At 33.8% G+C, this 24548-nt stretch overlaps 5 protein-coding genes across 13 annotated transcripts; 2 read left to right on the top strand and 3 right to left on the bottom strand.

Moving 5' to 3' along the window:
* Positions 1-82: 82 nt before the first annotated feature.
* LOC117220904 (uncharacterized) lies at positions 83-9346 on the bottom strand. Of its 2 annotated transcripts, XR_013032593.1 has the most exons (7): positions 8593-9345; positions 7408-7662; positions 7141-7333; positions 6785-6998; positions 6567-6709; positions 3827-6448; positions 83-3020 (listed from the first exon to the last, which is right to left on the bottom strand). XR_013032593.1 is itself a non-coding variant. In XM_076518326.1 (6 exons), the coding sequence occupies exons 1-6, from the start codon at positions 8931-8933 to the stop codon at positions 3884-3886; spliced, it is 3711 nt and encodes a 1236-aa protein (XP_076374441.1). In that variant the 5' UTR covers positions 8934-9346; the 3' UTR covers positions 3248-3883. The 2 variants fall into 2 exon arrangements, 1 of the variants encoding a protein (XP_076374441.1); XM_076518326.1 differs by lacking the exon at positions 83-3020 and having other exon boundaries at positions 3248-6448; positions 8593-9346.
* A 216-nt stretch (positions 9347-9562) lies between these two features.
* LOC117220905 (presequence protease, mitochondrial) lies at positions 9563-13765 on the top strand. Of its 6 annotated transcripts, none has more exons than XM_076518327.1 (2): positions 9563-9740; positions 10501-13765. In XM_076518327.1, exons 1-2 carry the CDS (start codon positions 9679-9681, stop codon positions 13631-13633), a joined length of 3195 nt encoding a protein of 1064 aa, XP_076374442.1. In that variant the 5' UTR covers positions 9563-9678; the 3' UTR covers positions 13634-13765. The 6 variants fall into 6 exon arrangements, with proteins under 6 accessions (XP_076374442.1, XP_033327237.2, XP_033327238.2 ...); XM_033471346.2 differs by lacking the exon at positions 9563-9740 and adding an exon at positions 9792-10080; XM_033471347.2 differs by lacking the exon at positions 9563-9740 and adding an exon at positions 9792-10076.
* Positions 13634-15596, top strand: LOC117220906 (methyltransferase-like protein 25B). Of its 3 annotated transcripts, XM_033471352.2 has the most exons (6): positions 13634-13775; positions 13860-14066; positions 14134-14352; positions 14443-15025; positions 15104-15238; positions 15318-15596. In XM_033471352.2, exons 1-6 carry the CDS (start codon positions 13761-13763, stop codon positions 15563-15565), a joined length of 1407 nt encoding a protein of 468 aa, XP_033327243.2. In that variant the 5' UTR covers positions 13634-13760; the 3' UTR covers positions 15566-15596. The 3 variants fall into 3 exon arrangements, with proteins under 3 accessions (XP_033327243.2, XP_033327244.2, XP_033327245.2); XM_033471353.2 differs by lacking the exon at positions 13634-13775 and having other exon boundaries at positions 13901-14070; positions 14119-14352; XM_033471354.2 differs by lacking the exon at positions 13634-13775 and having other exon boundaries at positions 13901-14070.
* A 92-nt stretch (positions 15597-15688) lies between these two features.
* On the bottom strand, positions 15689-18771 carry MED8 (mediator complex subunit 8). The gene is made up of 6 exons (XM_033471356.2): positions 18426-18771; positions 18144-18315; positions 17183-17428; positions 16243-16413; positions 16031-16148; positions 15689-15944 (listed from the first exon to the last, which is right to left on the bottom strand). Exons 2-6 carry the CDS (start codon positions 18306-18308, stop codon positions 15868-15870), a joined length of 777 nt encoding a protein of 258 aa, XP_033327247.1. The 5' UTR covers positions 18309-18315; positions 18426-18771; the 3' UTR covers positions 15689-15867.
* Positions 18772-19518: 747 nt separating this feature from the next.
* On the bottom strand, positions 19519-22224 carry Rab40 (RAS oncogene family member Rab40). The gene is made up of 4 exons (XM_033471138.2): positions 21696-22224; positions 21179-21372; positions 20881-21103; positions 19519-20810 (listed from the first exon to the last, which is right to left on the bottom strand). The coding sequence occupies exons 1-4, from the start codon at positions 21853-21855 to the stop codon at positions 20509-20511; spliced, it is 879 nt and encodes a 292-aa protein (XP_033327029.1). The 5' UTR covers positions 21856-22224; the 3' UTR covers positions 19519-20508.
* Positions 22225-24548: the final 2324 nt, after the last annotated feature.

Genomic DNA, 24548 nt, shown 5'->3' on the forward strand with positions numbered 1-24548 from the left:
TATTCTGATTTTATGAAAAATTAAATGAGATCGGTATTAGCATATTCTTAATGTTAGTCTATTGAAATTGCCTCCCGTTGGATAAAATGAAAATGATGAGATTTTTATTTTCCATACAATTGTGATTGCAACTAGTCGTCGAACGCTTAATACTACCGATTTTCTTATTTTACTCACTTTTAGTCTGCCGTCGTCACCAATGTCCTTGACAGAATCTTATTGCAGACAATGTATACGTGATATCAGACGTATAAATGCATACATGTATAACAGGAAGTCGTTTTAACACGAAAGGAAAAAATTGATACATAAAAATATTCTGTGTGAAATGGCCGTCTTAAACGTGTAAGAATTTTATCAAATGTCTTCAACTTTCCAGGATAATTGCTTCTACGTTACTTTACGCTAATCACACTCTATACATTTACCAAGGACGAATCAGAGGATTTGTTTAGAGGTAAATAGTAATAGTACAGTGCTCCCTTGTTAGCGCACGGAACAGTGCCTGCTAATAGATACCATGTCCCCAGAAACTTAGGGTCGTGTCCTAACAAAGGAATACTGTATTGGCAACTTGCGAAATGAGAAGTAGAGAAAAAGTAACAATTTTACAGGGATCTAACCATATTTTATGCAAACTTTGAGCAACATTTTTAATAAATATTCAATGGATATTACTTTCCCGAAAGAATCTTCGTTTTCCTCGTATTCTTACGGTAAACATTTCCGTGAATACCTCAACGTATTCGCAGAGATACTTGGGACACCCTGATGCACACACGCAAGCACGCATTGTCGGTGCAACAAATACAATGATTCTCACAAAAATTGAGTCAGATTTGATGATTAACTTATAAGCTCTATCTGTTATGAAGGTCACTTTGGACCCATTATTGACGGCCTTGCAAGTGATGAACTACATTTTTGAAGCCAAAAGCATTTTCGGCAGTTGTTAACTATGAAAGATGTTAACTATAAGAAAGTCAACATATTTGTTTCACTGACAATAGTCACGCACGCACACGCATACTGTTCTTGGCATTTTCATTATATTTAAAACTTTCCTAAAAAGCAACTGTCCTTCAGTTCATCTTATAATTTCGTCATATACCGGGCTATTGCTGTTTATTATAAAAAAAGAAAATTTTCTTGCTAAATTTAATAAATGTCCTCCGAAGATTAGGATTAGTATGTCTATTCACAGTATTCATTGAAAGGTTAATTATGGACAAGCTATGAAATTGGAAAGCATTATACATGCTTAGCACTATCTAGACTCACGGGATTCGAAATTCATCGGATTCTCACAAATAGTTGTTGATTCAGTTACAATATGTAAAATGGCAATAAAAAAGAGTTATTAGCAATGTAATGCCTTATGTTTTATATTGTATAGGAATAGCATGAACCAAATGCTTTCGAAACATTTTAGTTCCCCCTGTAATGCTAGTGTAATTAGTTAAGCATAAATAAATAAGGATTGAATTTTGCAAAAATACAAACGTCAAATCAAGTCGTTTTTATTGTCATAATAATTGCTCGTTGAATCTTCTAATTAATATGTCATCAATACGAGAACAAGAATTCGGTTCATGCCATTTGTATGTCACTAGTAACTGTTTAAAAAAAAAAGATAAAAAGACAAGATTTCACAAAAATCATACTATGTAACAATTTACATTGTTTTGCGGTCGTTTGGAAGTAAATTACATTTACTACTCTATATTTTATAAAAATGTAATACTTTACAAATGTGAAACGCATCATTAAGACTTCGACCTAAAAAAATAATTTTAAACAAGAAGATATTTCCTATAAAGTATCTACTTTTTCTAGCTTCGAGAGCTAGCTAATTATAATGTGTATAAGTAAAAATCAATTAAACAACTATCCAATTGGTGAAATTCCCAATTAAGAGCGCCATAGATAATAGATATAAATTGGCGATATTAGTACGACAATTTGGAATTTCTTTGATGAACAAAGTACTATGAGCAAAGTAAAAACCACGCTATAGTAACAATTATATAGCACTATTATCGATGTAGAATCCAGTACAAAATCGAAGTATACTTTAAGTGTATATTTTGTTTAATATAAAACAGAAGTTCTCAAATATTAAATTATATAAGTTCTGTATTCGAACAATGTTGATGCTATGATACTAAATTTAACAACATGGAAAGAAATCTACAGCTGTACGAGAGCTGAGTCAAAATTTTGAAGAAAATACGATAAAATGTTCACAATTTGATAAATAAATCTAAATTTTTGCAGTTTGAATACTTCTGATTTAAATGTTGAAATGTTTCGTTAAACAAACACAAGCTTTACAATTTGTTGAGATATAAAATAAAATAAAACATTTACGCACACATATATTCGCAGTTTGACTTTCTGATGTTCAGAAGAGTATTATATACTGGGTTCAATGCCGAATTTGTTATGTAAAAAAAAGCTCACCCATGGCCAGCAGGTGATCGAAGTATTTCTTAGAATAACAAAGTCGCAATAACGCGTTCTCAAATGACTTAGAAACAAACGTTTCAAAACGATGAATATAAAGTATTTCTATAAAATCAACTTCCACTTATTCGAATCTCAAATGCATCTCATAGCAACGACTGCTCCATTTTGAGCAACATCCTCGTCATTTGTTCACACTTGCAAACTTAATGTTCCACCAAAGACGCTTATAGCTCCACTGGAGACATTACACATTTTTTTTTTTAGTTTTGCTAATGGCAAATTCAAGAAATATATTTCAGAGATTTACATTTACATCACAGTGTTCTTTTTTTTGTTTACTTACTTAAAAAACTTAGCGACACAAATCTGAAGTGAATAAAATTGGCAGTTACTCACTTTGTTTTCTGCTCTTTATAGATTAAATTGAATTGTACACTTATTATCTGCTTCGAAATTATTTATAATTTACTCGTCAAACTTTGTAACATTTTTTCGTTTGTATCTGATTTTTTTTTCCATCATAAGCTGCTCTCGTCATACTTTTTATGGTACTGCAATTAAGATAAATTGATAACATTAGTTTCAGATGACAATTTTCTTTTATATACATATGTATATATGAGTGTGCATACAGGATGCTTCGTTTACCGTACGCGTCTTTGTATCTCAGCAACTTTTGACAAAAGAAAGATATATTTAAAACCAATTTTCTTTTGCCAATCGTAACGAAGACGTTAAGGCGAGCAAGATAAATGGAATAAACTGTATAGTAAAATGATTAATATTTTAATTAAATTTAATATTCCGAGGTACAAAGCCATGTAAATTATCATGATTGGAACTACGCACGGAAGAAAGTTCTGCTGTTACCAAATTTTACTATTACACTCCTACCGAATATAAAATAAATATTTATTGTAAATAGGGTCAAATCGGTATATGATTATTTGATCGCTGTAATATTAGTTACTCGATTTAAGCACAAGAAAGTAAGACATTTGTCAACGTTATACAGAGTGCGCCGATATAAATAATTATCTTAAATATCTTCGACAATAAGAAAGTTGTAGATATATTTGTTGAAATAAAAATCACAGGGCGTACAAACGGCGATGATATCGATTGATAAAAACGAAGTCAATATAGCGGTAACGATTCTTCTTTCTGCGATACGATTTCTATTAAACAAATTATTCTATCGCTCCAATAATGTCGAAAGATAGAAACTTCATATTGGTTCAGCCTGTACCCCGTTATCATAACGCTTTGCATATTGAACTGCATTACTTATGCAAAGAATTATATCAGCGTCGAATAAAGTCCTACAAACATACAACTTAAGAGTTATGTTTCCAACCTTTGGTAGATCACTATGTAAATTCTCAAGATCCATGTAATATTTCTGTGTGTGCTTTCAACGATTAGGCTCTGTCACTTCATTAAATAAAGGAGTTAATGAATCATCGTCCTGCAACCCATCGAAATTACCAAGCGGGTCCAAATCGTTTGTCTCTGTGTCTGTTTCTCCAAGAAAATTAGCTTCGAGCAGATCCACAACGTTCCTACACAAACTGCTGGAGGCAGATTCGTTCACTGTTTCGTTATGTAAGTTCAAAGAATTCAAAGTAGGACTGGAAAGCATCGGTTCATTGGTCTCTTGATAAATTTCTTGCGATTGGACTGTATGCAACGGTGTCGAAGGATATGATCTTGATCCGTTGCTGTCTTCTGTATAAGATGATGTGTACGTGGATACTGGCACAGGCAATGGTGTGTTAGGATAGGAGCGTGATTGTATTATTTTCTGTAAGTCCCCGCCTACAGGGATATCGTGCACATTAGACGGGTCCAACACATCTTCTTCTGACAAGTTCAAGTTTGAATTTGGTAAAGTGTCCAGCACAATTGCATTGTTCTCTATCAAGCTTTCTTCGGCAGTTTGGTCTGGTAGAATTTGTAAGCTCTGTGCACCCTCCTCGTCCAGAATGTTCAATATGTTCGTGATGTTTTCAGGTGTTATCTCTTTATCGCTCATCAAAAAATGTTGATCATCCGACATGAAATTTGGATCTACGTCGTCAAGCAAATATGTCGAAGTCCCTTCCGATGGGCCGATCGACCCAAAGTCGGTAAATTCACTAGGTACTGGTGTAGGCGCTATAGAGCTGCTCGTAGAAGGATTAAAGCTCTGACTCTGAAACGTCGACATGCAATGTTGCGTCGAGATTGGTGACATTAACGCCGGATTGACCATTCTGTGCAACGGAACAGATTGCGACCGATAGAGTTCATTAGTAAACTGCTTGTTGCCGTGGAACAATTCACTGATTTCCTGGTCGGGTTGATTCTTTTGATATACATTCTTGATCTCTTGCAAGTTCTCTTGACTCGGATAGTTGATGAGTAGTTGCTTTTGCGGCGCTAGATCAGAAGACAAGAATGCGGCACACTGCTGTCTCTGTGCTTCCACTTTCGAAGTAACAGAAATTTGTGGTGTACTGCTGCCGACTTGCACTTCCGACGATTTCGTCGAAATTAATGGTACTTGCGGTGTAGACGTTTGCCTAACTAATTCTGGACCACTTGTAGGAACAACAAAAGTATCGTTCTTACTAATATAAGGCATGCTGCAAGAGACAGAACGCGACAATGACTTGTGAGCACGAGCCCTGGAACTGCCTGCTTGCAAATTACTTCTCGAGCGTGGCACAGGTGTGTTTCGCGGTGACACAAATGGACTAGCATTCGCGGAATTCGATTTGGAAGTACGGCCGTTGATGGGTGAATGCGGACCTGGCGATATCGGTGTGAAATTAAATATTCTACGACGTGTGTTGGGACTCTGTGGTACCGTATTCATGATAACATTCGAATCTTGTACATGCTCCACGACATTCGTCTCGAAACTGACCCTACGTCTAGTATTGCTTTGATTCGAATGATTCAGCAGCGTTGGTAGTATTAAATTATGTTTCTGAGTGATCTCACGTTTTTCAACATTCTGCCGAATAATGGCAGAGGGTATTATATCTAAAGGCGTGTGCAGAGTACCAGATTTCAAGTTCTGCTGTAATATTAGTCTTAGTTGCGACACTTTATCAGATCTTGATATTTGTTCATCGGTAGCTATAGTATTGGCTTCCACGTCTGAACTTGACGAGCTACTTTGTTGAAAATACTGTAGTAATTCTTCCTCTTGCTCTTGGGAATTGTTACCTCCGTTCAAATAATCGACCAAGGTATCGGAATTCATCGAACGGAGCTTCTCGGTTTTACCTATGAGATTTGTATTTTCCTGCAACAATCGAATCTGATCTTTCGTTAAGATTGTAGATTCCTCGGCTGCGTTCGAACTACGTTCAAAACTGCTAGGGCAACCGTTCACTTTAACACAACTCTTTGAACATACTGACAGTTCAATATCACAGTTTTTAGCGGGCTGGTTACTAACAGCCTCGCTGACATTACACTTGCTAGATTTCAGATTACCAGTTAATGTCACCGATAGTTTCTCAGAATGTTGTACAGGTGTGAGTTTAGGCAACAACATATTGGAATGTTCGACATTCTCTTGCGTTTGCTGTTCTGTGAGTTTCGTTTGTTTCTCTGGGCTGGTATCTGATTGTTGGTTCAATATAATTGGATTGGCACGCTTTCTGGAATTTTTCGGCTTGACATCTCGCTGTGTATTTACGCAGTTGGTCATCACTACACTAGAGTTGCTATTATTCTGTATGTCTTCGATCGATTGTACCACTACATTATCACAGTTGGATTCCAGGGAGACGTTACATGGCTGACTATTAGTTTTAAGAACCCTTTTCTGCCGGCCGGTTACCACAGCAGACAAATTGAACTTCGCTGATGCATTATGTCCACTCGATATATTTGTACCTTGCGATGACTGAATGGACTTTGTTTTCTTATTTCCTTTGTTTGCGCCTGATTTGTTATCAACAGTCTTCTCTTTGTTCTGATTCTACAAACAGTTATACAATGTTAAAACGGTCTGTCGTATCAAATTTAATCACATTCTGCTAATCCTTTTACACATGTATTAAAAAATATTCAGCTTACTTTCATCAAATGTTTTATACCTGGATAACAGCATCGAAACGATGATGTTTTTGATCCCTTATATGTTCCCGCTGCTGTAACTTTCGTTGTAATTGTAATTGTGCTTCCCGAAGTTTTCCAGATTTCGTAGACAAAGGAGTTACATGTACATCTGTACTGGACTCTAATTGCATCATTTAATTATTAATTTATGCTCAATGCGATACACTTCCAACAAAGTGTACAATTAATAACACACCTTTATTTGTAGATGCATTGGAGTCTCCCGGAGGACATAATATGCATACAGCAGCCAATGATCGTGTATCAACACAAAAATTATCAACAAGATGACGTGCTAAGGCACTCAGAGTTGGAAATTTTAAATTCAACGAGTTTTCTGCCCATTCTCTAATCACTGTAGATGCAGCTCCCAGCATTTCTTCTGTAATGTTTTCATCTACCTCATCACCCTAAAAATTTGAGCATTTACTTAGAAAAATGTATTGTTTTAGAAACCTTTACAAAGTATGTTTTCAAGCTACGTAGCAGATCTATTGGGTTTTCCATTATAGGAATTATTTTGTATGTTTTAAGTGTAGTTTTATGCCTTACAGTTTGAGTTCCAGCTATGTTAGGCAATGTTGGTGAATCCAATTTAACTCGTTTGCGCATTCCAGCATAACAATAACGCGAATTGCCTCTCGTGCCAAGTCTGCGAGGTCGAACTTGAGGGTACACTTGCTTCATTACTTTTCCAAAGTCAGCAGTCGATAAGGGTTTCATAAAATTACGCATACAGTACATGCTGTGAAAAATTTCCAAAGTAGAAAGTAACATGACTTGTGCTTGTATAGTACAACTTACTATACTAATACTTACTTATATTCATCATAAACTTCTTGCTTTGGTAAAGAGACATCAGGGTCTTCTTCCAAATGTGTTTTAATCCACATGATTGTTTGGTGAATTTCATAACGATTACCCAATGGATTTAATGGTTGTCTCAGTGGATCTATAGTTCCCCCAGTATTGGTCAGTGATAGTGGAAGTTTCAGGTACAGTAACAGTTTTTCTTCTATTTTGAGTTGTTCAATTTGTGAAAAGATATTCTGAATGCGTGTTTTCGATTCTTCACTATGTATAAGAACCAATGTACAATTAGCAAAACTAATATTTCACACACCTTTAATAATACATATATTCTTATAACACTATACATTATAGTGCAACTATTATTAAAGCATAAATTAAATTAAATCATTAGTAAAGACATATTTCTTTCTTACAATTTAAGGGAACTCAATACATTTTTAATTCTAAATAATCCTGAAATCGTACAAAACGTAAAATAAAATGTGTTATAGCCAGACATGGTTTTTATCAAATAACATATGAATGTTTTACTTGTTGAAGATTGTTATATATTTACAATTATTATATGTATATATATAATAAACAACCTTTAACAAATAATACATTAATGTATTAATGAAAACGGGAAGAAAATGATTGAATCATGGGTATTCCACATAGAACAGGAACATTAAGTACTTTGCACAGAAGATTATTCTAATTTATGGTATAATTTTTTGGATTTTTCTTTCCATCTTTTACTCCAACTTGCTTTCGTGAACTTGCTTTTGCAATTGTAATTCCATTTTGTAATTTCCATTTAACAATGACAAAATTTCTGACGAACAAGACATTGATTTATAGAATGTTCCCAAGGTAAATGTTCCCCGAGGTAAAGAAAATTTCTATTTCAATGTATACAGATCTTTTCCAATAAAGTGGAGGGAAACAATGAAAATCGTTGCCTTATGGAAATTTTCCAGTTCTGAAAATTTGTAACATCGAGATTCTATTGTATTATTGTAGAAATAGATTTTTAACAGGTGTAGGCTCGAATAATTGCGAAAAATCATTTATAATTTTCGTTACAAAAGCTGCCGGAAACTGCACTAAGCTTTCGAATAGCAGTTACGTTCGAGAGTCGTGACAAGGAGGGGGGAAACGAGAGAACAAGAGAAAGCAAGAGAAAGAGGGGAATAATTTTGAGCTTACCCGATACTGTCTTCAAGCATAAAACGAATTTTTTCGTGTTTGGCAGTCGTGTCATGATTCGCCAGGGCCGTGAACTTGGCCGCGATGATGTCTTGAAGTGGGTCACCGTCGTGGAAGCCGTTCGAAAGCCTACCGGCAGCCGGGCGCTGGCTTGGCTGTGGTTGCTTGTTATTATCGCCGACGCAGACATTGACGCTGCCATCACCGTTCTCGACACTAACATCGCTCCGTTCCTTTTTGATCCGCCTGCCGTCGAACGCTTTCTCGTCGGCGTTAAACTCGATTCTCGCGGATGGTTTGCTGACGCAGGGCTCCGTTTGGTCATGGTTATCAGTACTCATTGTACTCCGTCACCGGAGGCGTTCGAATTATGTGTATAGAAACGTATTAGCTCCCGCAGGACGCGAGTACCCTACCATTTTGTCAGAGTCAGCTGGACTACTTGTTAGCATTGCACTCCCGGCGATTATACATGAGCGCCATTCGGGGCCTTCCACTCGCGCGAACCGACGAGTTGCCGAAGCGCATACAATAGGCGAATAACCGGGAATCCGTCATACCGATTTCAAGCGCGACAACTCAACTGTCCCGAATCTCATCGGAATGCACTTACGCGCTGTTCATGGCTAATTGAAATCGTTGGATCTGTGGACGGTCTACCAGTCACAAAAATGCAAGAAGTGCGCGTTCTTCGATCGTCATAGATCTTGCGCCTCGTCTCATGAATGCATCGCTTCGTATTGCTTTCTCTGACGTGTCGTGGACGCGTTTCCACTGGATCGACAATCTCGAAAAAAATCCGACGATCATTGGTCACCCGCGTATTTTAACCCAACTGCTTGTAATGCGCTCGCTTTGGCCATCGAATTACGACTTCCTTTGTGGCGCTGCGAAAAATAGCGTTCCCATCTATGCTGAGATTATTTCGTGACGCGAAGAAATTCAAACTGTCCAAGTGTATCTCAAAATTATTGTCGAACAACAGAAACGATGTTTATTAGTGTTGAATAGTTTTTTGTAGCGGAAGTTTCTTAAGATGTTTAATACAAGAAAATTTGGTCAAGTTCATTAACGACTACAAAACATATGTACACCACGAAACAGCATAACGGAGATGAGAATACCATACATTCGGATGAAAGAATAAGGTGGATATTTATGAAAATAATGCGCATATAATTTTGTAATTGTAAAACCATATTTACATGCATGCTTCATTAATGTCTAGTGCTACTGTTAGAAAAATTGAACTACGTGCTTTCTGTGTAATAGAATTTCCAAAAAATTCAATCGTCGTTCGTCAAGATCCTGCCCGTTTAATTTCCTTCAAGAAGACGCGATAAAGTGTGTAATTATTGATTGGTACAGTGAACAGTATTGTAATTATATTTTCAGAAATTTTAATAAATTAATGTGAATTAAGGAAAAGACGTCACATTCTAAAAACAAGTATTTTCTGTCAAGATAAGTGCACGTGCAATTGTGTAGGTACAGAGAAAATTTAACTTTTATTGTATAGCTTTATAGTTAAGAAATATCACTAGTATTAGTCTTTGCAATAACTAATACTATTTGTTATCGTACACTAACAAATCTTTATACTTAATATCCATGTTAATGTTTGTTAAATATTTGTCGGTGCTATAATTATTTACAACGTGACGGAAGTATAAAAAGAATCGCAGGTTTGTATTTCGTAAATACTTCTTAAATATCAATTTTTACAAATGTGAAGAACATATAATTTGTTGAAATTTCAATCGATTACTCAGAACAACTAACTATTTATTTGTGTCATTAAAATGTGTAAAGGAAAAGTTTACCGAATTCAAATAGAGGTTAGCGGCTAAAAATTTCCGGTACTAAATGGTATCCGTTAAAGTCATATTGTTTTTCTCTTTTTCACAGGTACTATAAGAACTATAGAACAATGTTGAGGATCCCAAATTTATCTAGAAAATTTTGTTCCCGTCCACTGGGACTACAACTGTTTTTGAAATATCGCAACAGTAATTTTGAAAGAAGCATAACAACTGTCCCTACACATTACAAATTAAATGCATCTCCTCAAGAGTCTATTAAATTTCAAGAAGATCAGGTTATCAATGGTTTCATAGTGGATGAAATTGCAAATGTAGATGAAATACAATTGACTGCAGTGAGATTAACTCATTTGGGTAGCGGAGCTCAGTATCTGCATTTAGCCAGAGACGATAGTAACAATGTCTTTTCTGTTGGATTTCGCACAACTCCAATGGATTCTACAGGATTGCCTCACATTTTGGAACACATCACTCTTTGTGGCAGTGAGAGATATCCATGCAGAGATCCATTCTTTAGAATGCTGAGACGATCATTAGCTACCTTTATGAATGCTATGACAGGACCTGATTATACGATATATCCATTTTCTACACAAAACTTGAAGGATTACCAAAATTTACAGTCTGTATATCTGGACTCAGTATTTAAACCAAATTTGCGAGAACTTGATTTTAGACAAGAAGGTTGGAGATTGGAACATACAGATGTTAATGATAAAAATTCACCGATAATATTCAAAGGAGTGGTTTTTAATGAAATGAAAGGTGTTTTCAACGAAAATCAAGCTATATTAGCAGAACGATTATTGAATAGTATTTTACCTAGTCATACATACTCAGTAATTTCTGGAGGGGACCCTCTTGTAATTCCTAATCTAAGACACATTGATTTGATCAATTTCCATGAAACTTATTATCATCCATCGAATAGTAGATTCTATTCGTATGGCAACTTTCCTTTAGAAGATCATTTAAAATTTATTAATGACCGATATTTATTTTTATCAAATAAAATTGATAGATCTATGTCGGTAGTTCCTTCGGAGAAACGTTGGGAAGAAGCAAGAAAAGAACATATTTCATGTAGACCAGATCCTATGGCTGCAAATCCTGATCGGCAAGGCACTATAGCTATAGGTTACTTGTGCAATGATATAATTGACACGCAAAAAACTTTCGAGATGTATCTCTTATCTCAGCTTCTTTTGAGCGGTCCAAAATCGGAATTTTATAAATCGTTGGTGGAATCAAATTTAGGAGTTGCTTTTGGACCAATGACTGGTTATGATCCTCATTGTAAAGATACAATGTTTGCTTTGAGTTTACTCGGTATTCAGAAAGAAAATTTTGAGAAAATAGAACACGTCTTTCATGAAACTCTACAAAATGTTATTGAGAAGGGTTTTGAAAAAAATCGAATCGAAGCCGTTTTACACAGCATTGAACTTCACAGAAAACATCAAACTTCTAATTTTGGATTACAGTTACTTTTCAATTTAACACCGTTATGGAATCACGATGGTGACCTCATAAGATCGATGAGAATTAATGAGGCAATCGGAAATTTCCGACAAAAAATGGAAAGAAATCCCAAGTATCTTCAAGAATTCGTAAAAACATACTTCATGGATAACACTCATAGAATTACTTTAACAATGCTTCCAAATGAACGATACGATCACGAAAAAACGACCGCTGAACGCGAATTATTAGAATCTAAATTAAAGCAACTCTCCAAGGAAGATTTAGATCAGATTTATGTTGAGGGACAAGAATTACTTAAAGAACAACAAAAGAAGGAGGATCTAACTGTTCTTCCTACTTTAAAAATTGAGGATATAAAAACGGATGTAGAACGATGTAACTTCATTGATACAATAGTAGCTGATATTCCATTACAAGTAGCTATTGAGCCAACAAATAACGTTTGTTATTATCGTGGAATTCTAAATACACAAGGGCTAAGTACAGAATTGAAGAATTTGTTACCGCTTTTTAATGATATCATCACGAAAATGGGAACAGAAAACTATGATTACAGAAATTTTGATGAGATAATACGATTGAAAACTGGAGGTTTAAATTTTTCGAGTCACGTTGTAGAGCATAAGAGTAATTTATCTCAATATGAGGAAGGAGTAATAATAGAGTCGTATTGTTTGGACCGTAATGTAAACGATATGTGGAAACTATGGTTGGAAGTGTTCAACAATGTGAAATTGTCTGATCTCCGGAGATTTGAAACGCTTATTAAAACATCTGCAGCAAATTTAGTAAATGGAATTGCGGACTCCGGGCACGTTTATGCTATGAGCACTGCAGCGAGTTTAGTTTCACCAGTTACAAAATTCAAGGAAACTATATCAGGATTACAATATGTTTCTAGAATGAAAAAGATTGCTCAATTGCAAGACTTAAGTTTCATATTCCAGAAAATGCAAGAGATATCTGCACAAATTTTGAACAAACAACACTTAAGATCAGCCATAAATTTATCTGAGACTAACAAGGACAGTATTTTAAATAGTATCGAAGAATTTTATAAATCATTGAAGGGTACATCTAAAGATCCATATATTTACACACATGATCAGAGTGTTGAGACAGGAGAAAGTGCTATCCATTATGTATTACCATATACAGTAAATTATGCAGCAAAAGCAATATTAACTGTGCCATATACAGACTCCGATTATGCACCATTGCAAGTCCTTTCTAAATTAATTTCATCAATTTATTTACATCCAGAAATTCGCGAAAAGGGTGGCGCTTATGGCGGCGGTGCAAAAATATCATCTGATGGAGTCTTCACATTTTACTCTTACAGAGATCCTAATTCCACTCGCACGTTAGACTTGTTCGATAGAACGTATGATTTCTTATCAAAGTATTCGATTTCTCAAAGTGATATCGATGAAGCAAAATTAGGTGTATTCCAACGTATCGATGTTCCAATTCCTCCGAGTAATCGCGGCATGATTAAATTCATACAGAACATCACGGATGACGATATTCAAAACTATCGACAACAACTGAAAGCTGTGACTAAAGATCAACTCGTGTATGTTGCCGAAAAATACTTAGAACCTGGTCAAAAGAATATTAGAGTAGGACGTGCACTAATTGGACCAGATAATTCGGATTTATTGAATAGGCATTCGGAAAATTGGATAATTCAAAATCAAGATGAAGATGCTCAAGCGAGAGCAATGGAATAAACATTTCGTGAAGATATTTGTCGATGTTACTCGCTATAATCAATTTATTGTTGCATGTATATTGTAGAGTAATGTTAGGAGATGTTAATTGGATAATGTAATTTGCGTACAATAAATTATATAAAAAATGAATTATGATACTGTAAATATGTATTGTATAAATTCCATCCAAAGTTTTAATACGTAAAAATTAACATTAAAAATTTGTTATTTTTTTTTATATTAGATGGCGCATGTAGATAAATGCACAGAAAATAAATATTTCCTGAATGCACTGAATTTGTTCTCTGAAACACAATGGCTTCACAATACGCCGGTTACGGATTTATTAACGAAGGGATTACTTGATTCATTTCCAAAGGAGTGGTTGAATGTTTTAGAAATGTTAGGGAATCAAGAACTCAATGACTTTGTTGTGGAAAAGAAGACAAATGTTGGTAAATAAACAATATCGAAAAATGAATTTATTTAATTGACATGTAAAGTATTTAATTCTTCAGGCACACTGGCCAAATGAATTGAAAGCCTTCGTCGAAAAATGCAAATGTATTGACCGATTGCCAACCTCAAATATTGCATTACTCGCAAAATTGCCAAAAGAGTTCCAATTAGGACTTAATGATAAAAAACAACACGAAATAGTACACATGGCACATTTAGTGCATATGCAATGTGCACGGCTTAAAATCAAAATGATTGTCGACCTCGGTGCTGGGCTGGTAAGATAGATGTTTATGTATAAAATTAATCAAATTGATATATTTATAGTTCTTCTTTTAAAACTAAAACGTCGAATACGTATATTGCAGGGATACGTTTGCCAACTTCTACATTATTTGTACGGCTACAAAGTTCTGGGATTAGAAAAAAATCAGGAAAATGTAAACAATGCCAAACGCAGACAAGCCAAAATGTATCCTGAATCACTACAACATGTTAAATATAGTTGTTGCGATTTAACATGCAATTCGATTGCAACGATCGAAGCAGTTTTGCGGAATGAATTTCAAGAAAAGTCGGATGTATGTTTGATTGGTCTGCACGCTTGCGGAGATCTTAGTATCAATGCATCAAAAATATTTCGTGATATGGATGCAGCTCGAATTTTTATTATGATATCCTGCTGCTACCATAAACTTTCAATATCGAAAGACGTAGATACGAATGCATCAGTTAAAAAACAATACTTCAATCATTTTCCATTGTCTACTTGTTTCAAAAGTGTAATTGAAAATAGTAATTTTGATATCGGTTGTTTTTTAAGACAGCCATTTTTAAGATTAGCATGTCAAGAATCAGCAGAAAGCTGGACAAACATGACCACTGAAAGTCATAGCAAACACTCCTTCTATGTACTTGCAAGAGCGCTTCTTCAATTATATGCTACTCAAAGTATACATGTGTATTTTTTTCTCTTAAATTCGTTAGTGCAAAAATGCAATAAATACTTATTTATGAAATATTTTTCAGGTCGTTTTTCTCTTAAAAAACGTACTCAAAAAGGAACAAGAAAGTCACAGTGTTCGAATTTCGAAACTTACGTTAAGGACTCATTGAAGAGATATACTTTTCAATCACAAAAAGAAACAAACGTCGAAGAACAAGGTGATTTGAATGTAGATTTTTAAATATTTCTGGCTTAGACTGTCCTTGAATATTGCAATATTAAATTTACTTTTTTTAGATGTGCAATTTAGCACAGAAGTGTACGAGAAAAATATTATGAAATTATGGGAAATGCATTGCGACAAACTAAAAATGGTAGAACTTTATACAGCTCTACAATTAGTATTACAAGCATCCGCAGAATCCCTTCTCCTTCAGGACAGATTATGCTGGATGCGAGAACAGGGATTAGAAGCAACAATTATTTCAGTTACTAATAAGCGTTTATCTCCACGGTCGTATGCAATCGTGTCGTGGAAAAACTAAAAAATAAATTTAAATTTCCTTCACCAGTAAACATCTCTTGTTATTTTCCCCACAAAATGTTTAAAATGCAAATATTTTTTGTAAAATTTGTACATTTCTGTCTACAGGTAAAAAATCTTTGCATATGCTCATTTGTTTTATTACAAATATTATACATTTCATCTGAACTATAATTAGATATGAAAATGTCAATAATACAATAAATATTGTTTAAGGAAAACTTGCAATATTTTGCAGATGTAACAAATATTAAAATTATTATTGTTTTAACCATATCTTATGGCTAAATTAATTAAAATACATTACCTATATGGATGAATTTGTGATGCTGCTTTAATGTTAGTTTTAATTGCACTTGGAGCTTTATTCATTTGTCCCACTGTAAATATAGAAAAAGTATTCAATATTATTACAAATGTAGCGAACATCAAGGAAAATTATAGCCTGAATTGAATTAAATCTTACTAGGTGGATTTCCTAAAGATCCTTGTCCTGAAGCTTGTTGCTGATTTCCTGGTCTTCCTACCATCATTCCACTAGCTACAGAATTAACACCAGATTGAACCATTTGGACAGTATCAGACTGTAAAAACGAAAAAATATATTAAAAAAGATACATGAATATATGTATATGTATAAATGTATAAACATAATAAATAAGTATATACGAGATTTACCTTCAAACTTTTACCCATACCAACTGCTGCTACAAGAGCATGAGTGTCTGCTGTACTACTAGTCTGAGCTTGAGTTGCTCTAGATCCAGCTTCGCTTTCCCACTCTTCTCGTGCTTTGTTTGCTATATCCCATATATGACTAATAACTTTGGTGTATTGTGCCACTTGTTTCTGAAAATTTATACAATTCAAAATATAACATGAATGATACAAAACACTTTAAGTGTTCCACTCGCTAAATGGACCGATTATTACTAAAACTACTACACTAAAACTACTACAGGAAATTATTCATTACATATGAATAACATATCTGGTTTCTTCTTCTGTACAAATATTAGATGTAATTATACACAAAATATTTGGCAATTATTTCCTCTAATAGCTTCAAGTTAATTGGTACATTCTTTTTATCTCATTAAAAATAAAGTTATAACTTATAATAGTATGAAAGATACTGTTTCTACTTGATAGAAATTATATTTTAAGAGAAAATGTATAGTTTCTATATGTAGAACTGTAGGATACAGAACATATCTTTAAGAATACCCTTAAAGTATTGAAATTATTTTATACTGTATGTAAAAAGATGTTTTTCTTAGTTTCAGTCCAAAGCGAATGGAACTAATAGAAGCTGAAAGCTAGCTGATAGTAGCTTACATTGCAGTCCTAGTTGTTGTATAGTTAGCACATTAACAGAGAAATAGAACATCTTAAGTTATCCTTAAGCTTCTACAATAAGACAATACAGATGTACAATTGTATCCATGTCTCTTAAAGTGTTTCGAACAAGAGTATTGAAATCTGAATTTAGAGTATGTTTTATTGAAGTTTTATGTTTAACTGTATTATTATGAAAGATAAGAAGATTTGTTAAAATTATTTTGCTACTTATTTTAATAAATAGATAAGATATATACGTAATAAATGTGTGTCTTACATGCGATGTTTCATAATTTAAATTTGCAGCTTTTGCTTCAAGCTGTAGCATTTTCTGTTCAGCTTGAGGTTCCACTTTGGTTCGTAGATAATCTGGTACTAAATCATGAGCAAAAGTAGAAATTCTACCTTCTGTCAATCGAAATAATTCTTCATCTTTCTCAGGACATAATCTTAGTGGTAAAACTGTTAGGTTTCGCAAGTTTGGTGCCTTATCATGTCCCAGAATTTTTGAGAGACTAGTTAACTACAATTCATTTTAGATACAATTAGTTATTATAAGAAAATCAAAGTACAAACTCAAATTATACAGGGTGTTACCAGACGAGTAGTATCATTGGACAGGGGATGATTCTACATGCGAAAATAAGTAGGAAAAAAAGAATAACATTTTTCTGTTTGAAGCTTCATTTACGAGAGCATGATTATGTTCGTTTACACTTTCATATTTGTTGTTCTCTGTAATGTTTACATTCCGTCTTCAGCAGTAAGGCTACCGGCTGTTGTATCAGTCGAATTATAACAATGTCTCACTACAGCAATCGTGAATACGTTGAGATGTTGAAAGCGTTAGGAGCTTGCAATGAGAGTGCAACAGCAGCAGGTAAGTATTACAGGCAAGAATCTTTCACAGCTAAGGGAAAGAATAATAAATGTTTTCAATCAAGTAAAGCGACGAAATGATGTCGCATCAGTCCATGATTCACTGATAATAAGAGCGAGGTTATGTACAGGTCGGCACTTTCAACAGTTCACTTAATGTAAAAAAAATGTAACTAATAACAAAACTATTATTATCTATACATTTTCAAACTCGATTTTCTCGTAAACGAAGCTTCAAACAGAAAAATGTTATTCCTTTTTTTCGATTTATTTTCGAACGTAGAATCACCCCCTGCCTGATGATACTACCCATCCGGTAACACCCTGTATATTCGCTTTATTCGTATAACCTTACTTACATGTCCTGAAATAAGTGCGAAATTGTCGAGAAAATTAGGCCAATTTAATGTTTCGTACTCATGCTCTAATTTGAATATCATGGAAGCTATGGATGTTTTTAGGTCATTTATCCTTAAAATAATCGCCTCCAAGGCAGAATCTAATTGCTTTTCCTCTCTTTGCATTTTTAACCTAGAAACATAAACGCAATTACGTAGTAATTACATAGCACAATATCCAAACCTAAATTTATATTAAACGTTGTTTTTACAAATCTACTTTTGTGAAAATAAAATACATACGTATTTGTGGTAAATATTAAATTCAAATTATTCCGCTTGTATATGAAAAATTCAATCGTCACTATCACCGGCAATTATGTTTGGTACATTTATCATAATTACTGTTGTTCATTGCACTCTAATCACTGTGAATTTGTAACAGTTCACAACATTTGAATGAATCGATCACAAATTATTGTAAATGTTCATTCCACGTTGTAGAATTAATAAGACGCCACGAAGTACAATATAATAATTTAAACAGGCGATACGTTCTAACTCTTAACCTAACAAAATTGCTGAGATTCTGCGTCTGCCCCACCCTCGTACTGCCTTTACCCATTCCACCACTGTACTGTGATTGTGACGACGCCACGAAACGCCACCGTGATTGCGCAGAGAAATTTATAATAGCGCCATCTAGTACCACAATAGTACCAGACTGTTGGCGATAGACGTCGCTATCATATATTTTACGCGGTCATTTCGTAAAAATTTAAAGAAGATATTAAGCAGCTATTACGTTATTGGTATATTATCAATATTAAAAAGTAGTTTTGAAAATATCATATAACATCTATTATACATTTAATGATACATATGATAGACAAATAAATCACTTTTGTCATAATTATGTAAAACAGCACTAATTAATAATAGCCGCCATTATTTATATATATATATGTAAGATCCAAATTAAATTTTATATATATATAAAATTTAATTTGCATCTTACATATTATAAATGCATCTTACATGTTTTCTCAATACGATATAGCCTATTAAAAAAAATTTGTCATATAAATTTTTCTTATATTTCAATAAATTTCATTCAAGTATCTACAACTTCACATAAATAGTTGTCATTTTCAGTAGAAGAATAGACGTTATGTGAAAGGAAAGGACTTGAATAGTAGCCAAACGAGTGGAGAAAAATTACCAATGTTTACAGGACACAGTAATCTTTACCAGTGAAATTTGTTGAAATATGTATATTAATATATCTTTTTATATTTACACGATACACAACATAGTTGTTATAAGTCTACACTGTACAAATAAAATTATATATAACAAAATTGTTATTTAAATAATATAAAATTAAATACTATAATTAAATTTTATTGTAGAAAATTTTATTTGAAACGATAAAATTAAATACTTAATACGAACGTTGAATTTACTGTAACAGATACAAATCTTTTAAGTAATACAACAATATTACTTTCTCCACTCACTATATTATTTAAAATTGAAAATTAGTGTACAAAAATCGATGACTTTTTCGAAAAAGTTATAGATATTAATGTTGGGAACTTTATTCTTACATGCTAATGTCCAATTAGCTGCTCTAAACTATTCAACTTATATTATTCCTGGTCTACACCACAACCCTTGTAGACTTAGCAAACTTGTACTTTTCACTTCAACATTTCTTACTTTCTCCGTTTTAAAACACTTGTGCATCAAAATGTATAAAATACTTTGATGCTTCTTAATTAGTTGAAAAACCATCGGCTCACGAATATATAATAAAATAATGCTAAACAGTATAAATCTAAAACGTACTGTTACTTATTCAGTAAAACATCTCGACTGATCCGAATTTGAAATGTTCATGATATTTTAAAAATGGTCATTACGGATATTGTATGAACTGACAATCTTTTTTGCTTATAGAAAAATTCTAGATGCTACATAGTTGTAAAATAAATAGAGCACACTCATAGCAATCCACGTAGAATTAATTCGGTTTAAGCTCATTATTATTATTTAATGTAGTGCATGTTTGTTTTCGAAATTCGGAAGAATATAATGTGGAAACTATTATTGTATATAACATAGAATTGTTGTTACACATCAAGCATAAAAATTGTGTTGTGGTCATATCGAAATTTGTTGATTGTATGACAAATCACATTTCCATTTACGTGGTGAGCGCGATTCATACTATAGTTATATTATTTAAGAAGAAATATTACAAAATTCTTTACCACTTCGGATGGCACACATTTTATCAAAACGTTATACATCAAAACTGGGAGGAAGAACGTTGATACGTGTTGCATGTTCATTTAAGTTAACTGCAACTGGACAATTACCCTCAAGATATCGCGCAAGAATTACGACCGACGCAACTGGTACGAGAATCGGGTATGGGCGAGCTACCTGGCGTCGAAAGTCCGTTGTAACCGACCCCAACGAAACGTAATTTTCGATGGTGGGATCCGAGGCTTTTACTGGAGCTCAAAGATCTGTTTCCGTTGTAACGTAATTGAGACGTTGTTGTCATCGCATAAGATTTTAGATGAGATTTTATAGACTTAGGCAACGGAAGCTGATCAATACCATACACTGTCGTTCTTGCTACTATCGCGCGACAAGCAAGTTCTTGAAGACTGAGAACTAGAAATTAATACAGTCAGATTTCTCTGTAATATACTTAAGCTGTAATATCAAGCAACTGAATAATTACCTTTGTTGGATCGCCATAATCTTTCCATGCCATTACGATGTAGCGCCATACGCGAAAGTTCCGAAAAACTTTCACGAATGTTAAAGTTACAAAGGGGTGAAACTTCAAAAAATGCCATATGATTTTTAGCTGCATACGCCTTTGCATAGTGCTCCCCTACACGTCTCTTAAATGCTAAATGAAGACGATTTCCAACGAGTACTTTTGGTACCCCAGGAGCATGCTATAATGTTATAAAAAGAAAGATTAGTTGGAACCGATCTCCTCTAACTTATAAAGATATTTAATTTGAATGTACCTCCTCAACTTCCTTCAGCCATCTGTCAATACCGTCGAAAGACCATTTATTGGTAATGTCGTAGACTAAAATTATACCTTGTGCACCGCGAGAATAAGATCTGATTATTGTACAAAATCTACCTTGACCCGATGTGTCCCACAATTGTAACTTTACTCTCTTCCCATCTAGTAAAATGGTGGTGGTTTTATACGCTGAAACATAAATACATATTTACATGTTTGCTGTTCTTACGTATTATGCACGCACAATACATTTGTAGCAGTACAAACAGTGACTTTTTGACGTAGTATTGAATGTTCTATTAAATTAGATGCTTGTGAAATACAAGCTGTCAAATATATTTTTCATTGTTCAAACAGAAAAAGAAAATATTATATGTTGTCACCTGTATGCTGAGACATTTTAAAGGTTAGATAAACTTGTTTATAAAGTCAATGTACTGCCAAAAATCAACGGATGGAGAAAATATCGAAGTTAAACAAAAGAAAAATGTCGAAAATATTGAAAAATATACCACTGCCGCTGCAAAACGGTGATTCGGCAGCACCATCTTCGAGTCCACTCAAGATCTCTTGCTTTCCAACGTCGCTGTCACCCACCAGTAAGAATTTAAGGAGATAGTCGTATTGCTTTTCTTGACGAGGCTTTGTTGTGCTGGCCTCACCTGCAGCCATAATATTCCTCTATTGCAATCTGTGAGCATACTGCAGGCAACCCTGTAAGCTTCGACTGCCCCGTTAATGTTTTCTGTATTTGGAATCCGTGAACAGACGAACGTTCTCTAATAAATTTCTTTCACTAATGAAACCATAGTACACTGGACATGAATTCCTTTCAGCAAACGACGCTTTCTGGTGTCGTCTTCTTGTGAACAGTTATTATACTCGTAATAAAAGTCATAACATAGCGACGACGGTGTCTATTTTCCAATGCATCACCCGTTCTATATTCAATTAATTTGACGAGGTGCTGTCACAAATTTTTCGAAGGTCAAGTACGTTCAACGAATAAGCACAAACTAATAAGGCGATTACAAAATGCACGACAACTGTTTTAAGAAAAAATGCGTTAGAAAAGGAGAGTTCTCATGCTTAAGACATAGAATAAAACGTACATTACCATCGATATAGTTGTCCCACCTAACCCATAATGTCCGTAACTCAGATCGCAGCGCAATCTTCACGAGCGTTCTTCAAATAGTTCGCTCATTTTGTTACAATAATAGGATCTATTCCTGCACATTTTTCTTACTCGCTAAGCTGGCACGCACATCTCCACAATTTTACTGCGCATCCAATCCGCAGTGGATCCAGTTTCGACCAGTAAATCGTCAGCCAATCAGAGCAAATAAAATTTCTACGTCAACCTTTGCCAATGGATCAAGCTGTGGCCTCTGTGCAGGAGTAGGACCCATGTATTGATGTATAATATGCGTTCGAACGTCATAAAATCTTTTTAATTTCCACATTTCAATATACGCCTGTTTTCAGAATCCGAAATATTTGAAAAACGCAAATAAGCAACGGTCTATGAAATAGACTGTTATGATTACCAAATATTTATGCTCCAAAAGTTTTTCTTTATCTCGAGTTCCGTTAGCTATTTTTATTTAAACATTGGATTGTAAAACAGACGAGAGAGTATTAGATGATGTCATCAGCAAAAGAAATTCTTATAATTATTATTGAAATGTTAGAAATAATAAATTTATCAATAAAGTATGTTCGATGTACAATTCTTTGTCACATTCGTGATTTTAAAATTACTGTGTATATTTGACGTTATTAATTATTTTCGTTACGAAATGATACGACGAAATAGCCACGAGAGTATTAAATAATATCATTGGCAAGAAGTATTCTCATAAATATTAAACATCGAAAAAAATCAATTTATTAACGAAGCTCGTCTGCTGCAACAATTTCTTGGAACATTCGTACTCGGAAAATTATTCCGTAAGTCTGATTCTATCGGTCATTTTCATTAACAAATTAAATAGCAAAATAGTCAATGGAGTGTTTAACCATACTTCTAACAAATAGAGTTATTGTAAATATTAAATATCGAAAAGCAATCAGTTTATTAACGAAGTTCGTCTGCTGCAACAACTTCTCGAAACATTCGTACTAGGAAAATTATTCTATATGTCTGATTCTATCGATCATTTTCACTAACAAATTAAATGGCAAAATAGCCAGTGGAGTGCTGAACCATAGTTCTAACAAACAGAAATGTAAATATTAAGAAGCGAGAAATAATAAATTTATTAGCGAAAGCAATTCGATATAATAACTAACCGATCGATTTATGCAATTAAAAGTCCCATGTTATTTAAGTCTCGTTGGTGAATAATTTCAATGATAATGTAGTTTTGCGAGCACTGATTAGTATCGTTGAAAAATGAATTGTTATTAACATTAAATAATTAGAAATAATCGAAATTATCGATCGTCATCGTTATGGAAACGATACGACAAAATAGCCACGGGAATATTTAATAAAATCATCGGCAAGAAGAATCATCACTAACAAATAACCAGTGGGATACTTAGCAACAATTCTAACACAAAGAATTGTTGTTAATATTAAGAAGCGAGAAATAATAAATTTATTAACAAAAGCAATCGATATAATAACTTAAACAATTCGATCGATTTATGCAAGTCTCTTGTTAATCAAACCTCGTTGATACTTTTCATGAATAATTTAAGTGATGAAATAATTTTTCGGGCACCGGAGAGCATTATTGCAAAATAAATTATTACGAATATTAAATAATTGGAAATAATCTAAATTATTGAAATTATCGATCGCCGTTGATCGCGCGATCGTCGATCGTCAAAGTCAGTGGTGAGGGTATACTTCGTATACCCCCCCATACTTTCTCGCTCGGCTCAAAGTCATTGCCTAATTAGTCGGAACTTGTCTAATGTGGGAATCAGTCGTGTTTCAAGAAAGCTCGTCCAAAAGTGCAATTATAATAAATTAAATTGTTAAGAATTAAGATATAATATAATTTTAAAGGAAAATTAGTGCGCGAAATTATAATAAATTAAATTATTAAGAATTAAGATGTAATATAATTTTAAAGGATAATTAGTACGTGAAATTAATCGCGTTTCATGAAAGCTCTTCTAAAAGTGTAATTATAATAAATTAGATTGTTAAGAATTATGATATAATATAATTTTAAAGGAAACTTACTGCGTGACATTATAATAAATTAAATTGTTAAAAATTAAAATGTAATATAATTTTAAAGGAAAATAAAACTTTAATAACTCATCGACCGATTTGTGCAAGTCTCTTGTTAATTAAACCTCGTTGGTACTTTTCATAAACAATTTAAGGGATGAAATAATTTCTC

The sequence above is a fragment of the Megalopta genalis genome, chromosome 2 (assembly GCF_051020955.1).
Source record: "Megalopta genalis isolate 19385.01 chromosome 2, iyMegGena1_principal, whole genome shotgun sequence".
Taxonomy (NCBI): Eukaryota; Metazoa; Arthropoda; class Insecta; order Hymenoptera; family Halictidae; genus Megalopta; species Megalopta genalis.